The sequence below is a fragment of the Ictalurus punctatus genome, chromosome 20 (assembly GCF_001660625.3).
Source record: "Ictalurus punctatus breed USDA103 chromosome 20, Coco_2.0, whole genome shotgun sequence".
Taxonomy (NCBI): domain Eukaryota; kingdom Metazoa; phylum Chordata; class Actinopteri; order Siluriformes; family Ictaluridae; genus Ictalurus; species Ictalurus punctatus.
In genome coordinates, this window is record NC_030435.2 from 8,100,685 (window position 1) to 8,111,423 (window position 10,739).

Genomic DNA, 10,739 nt, shown 5'->3' on the forward strand with positions numbered 1-10,739 from the left:
CAAAATTTTGTTATGCACCCTATTGAGATGAGAATCACTCAGTATTCTGATCATTTTTATAATTGAGTAAGAATTCTTAAAAATTATGTTTGCAGGTATCAATTCTCTCTACCATGCTGATTTTTCTCTTATTTCATGTCACTGTTCTTTTACTTAATATACTTTCTCCGTCTCATATCCTTTTCATGAGCAGACTGGAGCAGACGAGACACTACCAGGCCCTTCGATAAGGAATTAAACAGTGCTGTATCCCTGTGTGTCTCAGTCAGAAGCTGACTCTGCTGGATCGTGTGCGGCTGCCCACGCCACGACCATCTTCAGTGAGAGGCTGGCTTATGATGCCTGCTGGGAATCCTGGGAGTGGAGCAGGGAATGGTGGACCAGCAGAGGTGGCTGAAGAGAGTCCATCTAAAGAGGCAAAACCTGCTGGCTTCAGCAACAGAGAGAGATTCAGGACTGCGTTCAGAATGAAAGCTTACTCTCTTAGACAGAGTTCAGAGGGTACACACACACACACACACACACACACACACACACTTTCTGGAGTGTGAAGACAACCCCATGGCACAAACGCTGTCTTTTTCAGAAACTGTTATTAAAAAGAGAATTTTATTTTTTTAATTTTATTTATTTTTGTACATTTAAGGTAATGTTTTTGGGTTGTTTTTTTTTTGTTTTGTTTTTTTTCAAAAAACTATAAACTACTAAGTATTATTAAGAAATATTTAGAATACACCCTTTAAATATTATATATACCAACTATGGCAATCGCATCTGTGTTGCAATGAATCAGGCTTCATCTTACAACCTAAATGGTCCATCAAACATGTTTGCTTTTAAACATAAACACATAGCTTATATAATATGAAATGTAATATTTATTCATATGTAATATTTATTACATATGAATATAGATTCTGAAATGTTAGATAGATCCATATGTATTAGCTGTTGATTTTTTCTTGTAGATACAGCCGGGCTGCCAGACCCCACCCCTGAGGAGAAAGGCTTTCCTCCTGATATCCTGATGGAGGAGATGATTCCTACTCTTAAATTAGTCATCAGAGCAGTCCGGTAAGCAAATATCCTTACACAAATAGACACAGAAATCAAACATATATTACTGTGGACCAACGTAAGTACAAAGGTGAAAGCACACAGACACATGGACATTTTTTCTCAACTTTTATTAACCTGGTATTGCCCTTTGCAGTTGAGTAAAGCTGAGGCAGTGTAGGTGAAAAGTGTGTGCCTTCTACAGTAATAAAACTGCTCCATAAATATCTCACCCCCACACCTCGACCATTATAAATCACCACAGTGACATGGCGCTTCAATCTGCACTAATGGGTCTGTGATCATGCGCTCGCATGTGGATGCGTGCAAGCTCACATTAATAATATCCAAATGTTTCAAATACTCCAGAAGATTAATGACAAGTGCAGTCTGCCTAAAATATCTCTTTATATGGCCTGTCATCTCTTGGAGCAAATGGGCTTCTATTAACGGCCCATTGTCATTAACTGTTAAATACCAGCCAAGAGAAGAGAAGAAATAGTATGCTCTTGTAATCCTTTTAAATAAAATCTGCAGTTCTGTTGGAGGAAAAAAAGCAAATGGCAATCTGCTAATTGTCCAGGGTCTTAGTTAATGAATTCTCATTTTTGATGATCCAGGTCCACTTTTATTTATTCATCTTTTTTTTTTTTTTTTAATTGTTTAGTCACAACAGTGTTTTAAAAAAATTGTAAATATTTAAGAATTATACTGTGCATGACCTAAATAAGATCTGTGAGCACCTTGTTTGTGTTATTAGGATTCTGATATTCCTGTTGAATAAAAAGCATTTTAAGGAGACCCTAAGGCCATATGATGTAAAGGATGTGATAGAGCAGTACTCTGCAGGACACCTGGACATGCTTTGCAGGATCAAATACCTCCAATCAAGGTAAACACACACACACACACACACACACACTCTCTCTTTCTCTCTCTCTCTCATACACACACACACACACACACACACACACACACACACACATACATGTAATTTCTGGAGTGTGCAGACAGCCCTAATTACTTATTACTATATCACACTTCTTACTACCTCTGTGGGGTGGACAGAGACGTGTATTCCAGTGACCTTAAACTAAATCTGTGCTTTGTTTTTCTTTCTTTACAGAGTAGATTTGATTTTTTCTCCTGGTCCACCTCTCACTCCAAAACATAAAAAGACCCCCAAAACACCTTTCCCCTATCCATCTCAACAGTCTCCCAGGTGAGAATTCTTAAATTACATTACACAATTACTGAAAGTTACATGTAACCAACATGTACTGTATACTGAAAGATTTTTGATGCCACTTTTTGGTGTCACACAGAATAGCAGTGTTGACGAGTAGTTAGCTACATATTTTTGTAGTTTCACAATAATGTAGCTTTTCTTGTAACAAGCTTAATTTTTTTTTTTACCAAGTAGCATGTTTTGTCACACAATACCGATGCTTTTCCTTTTTCACACAACCAGTTAAATGTTATTTTTAAATCAAACAAATCGCAATGTATAAACACATAAATGTATAATGTATCTGACCAGAACAAATTCAATGCTTCTAATTAGTGTCGAACGTGTATAGGTGCACATTCCTGAACAGAGTTCTCTGGGAATAACAGCATTGCACTGCAGCTACAGAGGATGCATTCTTCTAGTGATAAAAACAAGACTATCCAACATCCATGGCAACATCAATATTTATCACTTTAATATTTATATTTATCACTTTTATCATTTTATGAGCATGAAATGTTTACAAGGTTATAGATACACATTTATTTGTAACCTGTGCAAAATGGAAATAAAATTTTGTTGACATCCAAAACTTTAAGCAACAATGTAAGCATACATAATGGTGGGCAGCTCATCTTTTGTTGTTGTTGTTGTTGATTACCTAGTTGGTTAAGTTAACTATCACTCCTGGTCAGGAGTGATAGTTTCTGAATATTTTCTGTTCAATTAATGCAATGAAGTAGTGAATTATCAAAAAGTGGAAATTGTTTCAGTGGAGCATGATATCTGATCTCAGGTTTTTAACCTAATAGCTACTGTCAGCCAATATCAAATAAGTATTGATGACAAGAATTATAATATTTAATCCAATGTTATATGGATTACTGTATGCCCATTAACTAACTAGCTACATGTTTCCAGAAAATGAACCAAGCGTAGTGGAGTGATCCCTCTCTGTTATGGCATACTCCATACGCAAACAATAGTCATAAAGAATAGGCTCTATACAAACTCATTTGAATGGAATTGAATTAGGCTATGCTGAACAAGTGATAGTAGTAGAAGTGAAGCATAGCATGTCTATCTGGGAAATACAGTATATCAAAATGTGATCACAACTGTACATCTAATGATTATCTGCAAACATATTTCCATTTTTTTGCATATATTATTACAAACACAACATAATTGTATTACACATAATTATAAACATTATGTGCTAAAGTAACCCACTAAAGATTATAAACATTATATTATCAGTCACAATATTATTTATTATTTTAGTTTATTATTAATTGTTTTGGAAGAACAGTTGTGTCACTGCAACCTAATGTTCTAAAGTAAAGGAAAATGTGGCTGACCGGTTTGCACCTAAAATTTATAGATTTCAATTCAATTCAATTTTATTTGTATAGCGCTTTTTACAATAGACATTGTGTCAAAGCAGCTTTACAGAAATATCAACACGGTATACAGATATTAAAGGTGCGAATTTATCCCAACTGAGCAAGCCACTGAGTGGCGACGGTGGCAAGGAAAAACTCCCTAAGATGTTTTAAGAGTTAGAAACTTGAGAGGAACCCGACTCAGAAGGGAACCCATCCTCATCTGGGTAACAACAGATAATGTGAAAAAGTTCATTATTGACTTATAAGTCTGTATGGCCTTAGGAGCAGCCGTAGTCCCAGCAGTCTTGAATTGGAGAAGATTTGAGCTCCATCCAGAGGCAGAAAGGATCTGGATCTCTAGTATCTCCATAAAATCGTGTGACTCGGCAGAAGGAGAGAGGGAGAGAAAAGATTATTAGGACTGGGAATTAGTATAATAGAAAGTCTAGTCAGGATAGGCTTGAGTAAACAAATACGTTTTAAGCCTAGACTTAAACACTGAGACTGTGTCTGATTCCCGAACACTAATAGGAAGACTGTTCCATAACAGTGGGGCTCTAAAAGCGAAAGCTCTCCCCTCTGCTGTAGCCTTCACTATTCGAGGTACCGTCAAATAGCCTGCATCTTTTGATCTAAGTAGGCGTGGCAGATCATAGAAAACCAAAAGGTCGCTTAGATATTGTGGCGCGAGACCGTTTAGTGCTTTATAGGCTAATAAAAGTATTTTATAGTTAATGCGGGATTCCACTGGGAGCCAATGCAGTATTGATAATATTGGTGTGATATGGTCGTATCTTCTAGTTCTAGTTAGGACTCTAGCAGCTGCATTCTGGACTAACTGGAGTTTGTTTATATTCCTACTGGAACATCCAGACAATAAGGCATTACAGTAATCTAATCTAGTGGTGATGAATGCATGAACTAGTATTTCTATTTAGATAAAGCTGTTAATTTAAGATATAGCAACTGGTTGATAAAATGACATAACTTTAAAAGGTTTGTCAAAAATACTGGTAGTCTTATCTATATTCAGATCCCGATATGCATGTGTTAAAGATACTGGACAGTTCATTCAGATTATTGGAATTGTATGTAGTTCAAGTTGACAGGTTTCTCTTGAGTAGCGCTCTCAGCAATTATTAAATAGCATCTAGATCAGCCCAATTAAAACAAGCAATTGCCTTTAACAGGGTAATAAAGCAGATTGCATTTTTGGGTGAAATATTCTACAAAATAATGTAGCATAAAAGCATTTATGTAAAATTAAAAATTATTTAAGATGAAAGATGAAAAATTATTTGTGCATAATGACACATCTGTCTAATCCACATATAGTAGTTCTATGTTCTTAATTGTTATGGATAAAATAATACCAGCAGTTGAAGTAGTGTGTCATAAAAAGGAACAAACCTGTAAGAAATGGGACAGGACTGCTTGAAGGAAAAAATATTGGAAAATATTGTTTTGTCTTGCATTTGCATTAATACAGGTGGGATATTTAGGCCAAAATGGATTTGAAAATACCACTGCGCAGGCAGATTTTCAAAGTCACTGCCCTCTGTTGATCTGCTCCACCCACGCCTGAGCAGCTTGCTTCACTGCAGAACACAAACTACCCTGGTGTTAACCCTCACACTACAGATGTGCCTGCATGAAAATATAGCTCACAAATGAATAGTTCACCCTGAAAAACATGAACTATGTTTGTATTAAAATATTTGTGATCTGCTTAGTGATTTTGATGCTAGTTTGTTTATAGTCTATGCATGTTATTCTCAGGGGAAGTTAATGGTTAAAATGGCTAAGCACAGTTAAAATGGCATTCAATAGGAGATCATTTTCTCAAACATAAATTATCACAAACAGATGCTCAGGTTTTGCTGTTAGCTCCTAAAAACAAAGAGCTGCTTTTATCATCCAGCATATTTCAGTGACATTCAATGTAATATTAATGAGAAGTCTAATGCAGAAGTAGTGGAGATAACAAATATTGGAGTTGCAATTCAGATATACGCTGCAGTTGCTTAGATTTAGGGGCGTGGCTGGCAACCAAGTTGACTTGGCTAGTTAGTAATGTACATGATTTCAAGCATGATGGCTTATAATAATAATAATAATAATAATAATAATAATAACAACATTATTATTATTATTATTATTATTATTATTATTATTATTATTATTATCAAAATCTCCACTCCCTCTTTCTCTCTCTCTCTCTCAGACATGAGGGTTATCTGGCTAAAGCAGGCCTGCCTGATACTGAAGACCAAAGCCTGATGGGCAGATTTGTGCGGGTAGAGAGACAGGTATCTTCCTGCTCATCCCATCTTACAGATCTTTATGGATCTGTTTCATATTTGAGATGAGATGCTTTTATTTACCATTAAGATGTTAAGGCTATTTTTCAAGGAAAGTTATTAGTTTGTTGCCATTGATGCAGGTGACAGACATGGAGAAGAAACTTGACTTCCTGGTGGACATGCACATGCAGTATGACTTCACACCTCCCGCCCCCATTACCATGGAGCGCAGTGATGTCACTGTCAGTATCAGTGGAGACCGAGTGTACTGCACCTATGCCCCACCTGTTCCCTACAGCCAATACTACATACACTCTCACACACTTTCACACACAAACCCACCCCGCCCCACTGTTCTACCCATCAGCCCACTGCCAAGCCACTCCCCTAACTCTCACTTTGAACTATCTGAACAGCTGTATTTGGACCAGAGGGCAGGCACACCACTGTCATTGCTGTCTGTCACACATGAGGAGCTAGAGCGATCACCCAGCGGCTTCAGCATCTCTGCTGAGAGAGAGGAGATCACAGGCAATGGGTCAGGAGTCATGGCAAGGTTGAGCTGGGGTCATGAATGCCAATATTTAGCAGAGGGTGAGACAGATACAGACACTGAACCATTCACCCCAAGTGGGCAGGCTCCACTGTCCTCTACTGGAGATGTGTTCCCTACAGAGGAAGTGTGGATCACCCCACCTTGATATCACACACACACACACACACACACACACACACACACGCACACACACACTTACATAAATGCAAAGGTAACAGTACATAAACTGTTTTTTTTTTGTTTGTTTTTTTTTAAACTGCAGACTCTGTACAGCACACAAATATACACACTTACACACGAAGACAATATTGTTATTAATGGAATATATATAAAAATATATCAACATGCTTTACCGCTGCAAAGCTAGGAGCACTGCATGGAATGCATGCGTTTTATCTTTTTGTCTTTAGTGGTAGACATTGCACAAGTGCAGACCAAGAAGGGGTTATAGCAAATGGAAAATTCTGTTAAAAAAAAATTAATGAAAAAAAAAAGAAAGAAAACCAAATGCTATGCCATTTTTGTACACTTATTTTTATATTTACAACCATCTGGTTTTCTTCATATGCATGGACTGCATGGCACTCATCCTTAAAACAGTTAATGGTCATTATATTTTCCTATTGTTTTGCACTTATTTTATGTTTCTTTTGAAATGCAGAGTATTTGTTATAATTTAATTGGCTGTTTATGTAAATGTCTGTTACCATGTCACATCTTGATCATTACCAAGTGCACTTCCCTGGACGTCTCAGAGTACACATATTGTGTATTGGGGTGACTAGACCAGAGTCACCCCAATGCTGCTTTGTCCACATGACTTATAGCCCAGCTACTCACCTTGGAATCTGTACCATGGTTAATTGACTTTCACAGCTTTCACAACTGCCAGCACAAAGAATGTTAGTTCTGGAATCTATAGTTAGCATACATCATCTGCACAAGTAATTTCAGGTTGTTGACACTGAGTGTGGTCACTTTTAGCCACTCTGTTAGTTTTAACTTATACTATTATGTGAAGGTACTCTGCCAGCTCTACTGGGAGCCAGTTAGGGCCCATCTGACCACCTCAAGTAGCCACTCTCAATAATTTAGAACATGTAGAAGTCTTCCTATAAAGTTACTTAAAATGACTTGTAGAAGGAAATTTTTGTGTAAAAGTGTATAATTCTCAGATTCAAAGACAATATGTGCCAATGGCTAATTATTAAAAACTTAGTATGTCTCATGGATTTTGTAATGGGATGCAAATAAGAATTAAAACCTGTAGTATAGCCATGTGATTGCTTATGAAGTTCCCTGAAAGTTTTTGACAATCACATGGTTTACTATTAGACTGAATTTATTATTATTATTATTATTATTATTATTATTATTATTATTATTATTATTATTATTATTATTATTATTATTATCCAACCAATCAATCTAAATCATGCTTTTTTTTATTATTGCAAAACACAACAAACTCTAGCTAACTAAACCACATCAGGTGTTTTTTCTTTGACTAAAAATGGGTAAACCTTGCTGCAGAATAGTCTACAGTCAAATAGTCAACAGTGTACTGTTAATTTATGCATTCCCTTCTAAAACTATATCATCATTTTGACCTCATTATGAACATTGTATAATCAAAATATCAGCTTGAAATTCAGTCAGTCCTAGAGTAAGCGAGCATGTATGATCTTTAACAGGACTAAAAGTTTGAATATGTAAAACCAAGACTTGTACAGCCACGATTTATATACTTAGACTTGATTTTGGTGATTTGCTGAATAGTTAAAGTAGGAAATATGATATAATTCAGTAACGTGGCCCCATAGAAAGTTTTATGTACTGCTATCTTCTTGGGGCCCAATACTCAAAATGTGCACTAAAATACATAGGAAGAGCTTCAATATTTCTGCTTCTGCTATTAGCAGAATTACATTAAACAATAATGTCAATTATGAAAAAAGAAAAAATGACTTTTTAAAATAAAATTTCATTAATACAGTTATTGATATTTATGATCTATATATATGCTGATATGTTTGTAAACACTCTAAGTATATCATAGCTTTAAAGAGATAAGCATTATTTCTGGTTACAGAAGATAAAAATGATAATTCCTGAATGCTTAACAACATTTTCTTTTACTCTGACTATTTTCTTTCTTTCTTTCTTTCTTTCTTTCTTTCTTTCTTTCTTTCTTTCTTTCTTTCTTTCTTTCTTTCATGCATGTGTGCCTATGTGTGTGTGTGTGTGTGTGTGTGTGTGTGTGTGTGTGTGTGTGTGCGTGTGAATGTGCTTGAATTTTGATAACTCACACACTGACCACACCCATGTACTGTAAACTCACAAACAGCCTGCCATCACTGACTAATGACTGCTATTCATTATTTGTGCCTTGCCATTCTGGAGTACAGGTTCCTTATAGCCACATATTTTGTTTGTGAATAGACCAGCCAGTCATCCATTTGCTCCACAAATTATACATTTGTTTTACTAGGCTACAGCCAATCACATTTTGTTCCTTTTTTTATTTGCAGATTAGAGGAGTTTACACTAGTGGCCTTCTGAGCTCTTCATTCCAAGTTTTTAAAGAATACACTTTTTATTTATATCCTGGTCTGCACCAGTTTAATAGATTGACTTACAGAAACAATGTGCAGATGTCTTAATTTTTTATGTTACATTGCACCAGTTATTAATAAAAATGTATCCAATTAGGTCTTTGGTTGAACTTATTTTCCCAAAAATGCACAGTCATTCAAAATTTAAATCTTCACAAAATCCTGGGAATGAAAAAATAAAAAGGAATTGTCAAGATGTAGATACAGTGGGGAAAATAAGTATTGAACGTGTCAACATTTTTTCAGTAAATATATTTCCAATGAGGCTATTCACATGAAATTTTCACCAGACCTTGGTATTAATTGAAGAAATTCACACATGTAATGAAATCCAAACATTGAAATCCATAAATTAAGTTATGTGTAATAAAGTGGAATGACAGGAAAAAAGTATTGAACTTTATTTATGGATTTTAATGTTTTGAATTATTTATATTTGCGGATTTCTTGAGTTAACCTTGATGTCTGGTGAAAATTTCATGTGAATAACCTCATTGGAAATATATTTACTGAAAACAATCTTGACGCATTCAATACTTATTTCCCCCACTGTATATGCTGTACAGCCCTATCAATGTCTCATAAAGGTTCAACGTTTTTTCAGTTTGCAATTGTGTAAGCTGTAGCTTCTATCTTTGGTGTTGACCAGCTTTCAATGTGTTTAATAGAGTGTATGTGGAATGGAGGAGCATAACAAGACTAGTGGGATATTGGAACAGGGAACATAGGGAAAGAGTTCACCAAATTGAATAATTAAGGGAACACATATGCCTCATATTCTGAGTGCAAGAGCCAGTAAAGCTAGAGCTGTATGTTTAGATTGTGGAAGGTGGACCAAGGAAGTTGTTAAATTGTTTTTCCTGTCATTCATATACATGATAATCTTGTAAATTGGTCCAATATCTTCCTTATTATACAAAGATGTGAAGAAATCATCAGACCTAATGACTTGTGCAAAATGGCTACCCATAACATTATACATGTCTGGTCAAGTTTAACAGTATGACCATAGAAATTGCGGGTTGCATATTTTATGTATACATTGATAAACATGAGAACATTTAACTGTTTCCTACATATGACTGTCTTGTTTTATATATATATATATATATATATATATATATATATATATATATATATATATATATATAATATATATATATATATATATATATATATATATATATATATATATATATATATATATATATATATATACACAGACATGTAAAAAATAAGTACACCCCATGGAAATTGTTGGCTTTTTTTACATATCCTGCAAGCGAATATTTTATCATCTTTGAAACCTATTAATAAAGTTCCCAATTCCAAGTGCAACTAATTAGGTTAATTGGCACCAAGTCAGTAACATGATTGGGTATAAAAAGAGTATCTTAGACAGGCAGAGTCTCTCAGAAGTAAAGATGGGATGGAATCTTCTTTTGAGCCATTCCTTGGTGGATTTGCTCGTGTGTGATCATTATCCTGTTGCAAGGTCCACTTTCGGTTTAACCTCAACTTTCGGACAGATGGCCTCACATTATCTTCAAGCACTCTTTGATATGATGCCTCAATTGATCCCTCAATTCT

The 10,739-nt window shown here is 35.3% G+C and overlaps 1 protein-coding gene across 1 annotated transcript in view; it reads left to right on the forward strand.

Annotated features, from left to right (window-relative positions):
* The window catches only part of kcnq3 (potassium voltage-gated channel, KQT-like subfamily, member 3), a 50,721-nt gene extending 41,107 nt beyond the window's left edge, over nucleotides 1–9,614 (forward strand). Inside the window, exons 10-15 of the mRNA XM_017495082.3 lie at nucleotides 266–501; nucleotides 969–1,074; nucleotides 1,817–1,948; nucleotides 2,183–2,278; nucleotides 5,900–5,984; nucleotides 6,119–9,614. Coding sequence (XP_017350571.1) covers nucleotides 266–501; nucleotides 969–1,074; nucleotides 1,817–1,948; nucleotides 2,183–2,278; nucleotides 5,900–5,984; nucleotides 6,119–6,679 — 1,216 coding nt within the window. The 3' untranslated portion in view covers nucleotides 6,680–9,614. The remainder of the gene's footprint in view (nucleotides 1–265; nucleotides 502–968; nucleotides 1,075–1,816; nucleotides 1,949–2,182; nucleotides 2,279–5,899; nucleotides 5,985–6,118) is intronic.
* The last annotated feature ends 1,125 nt before the right edge of the window (nucleotides 9,615–10,739 follow it).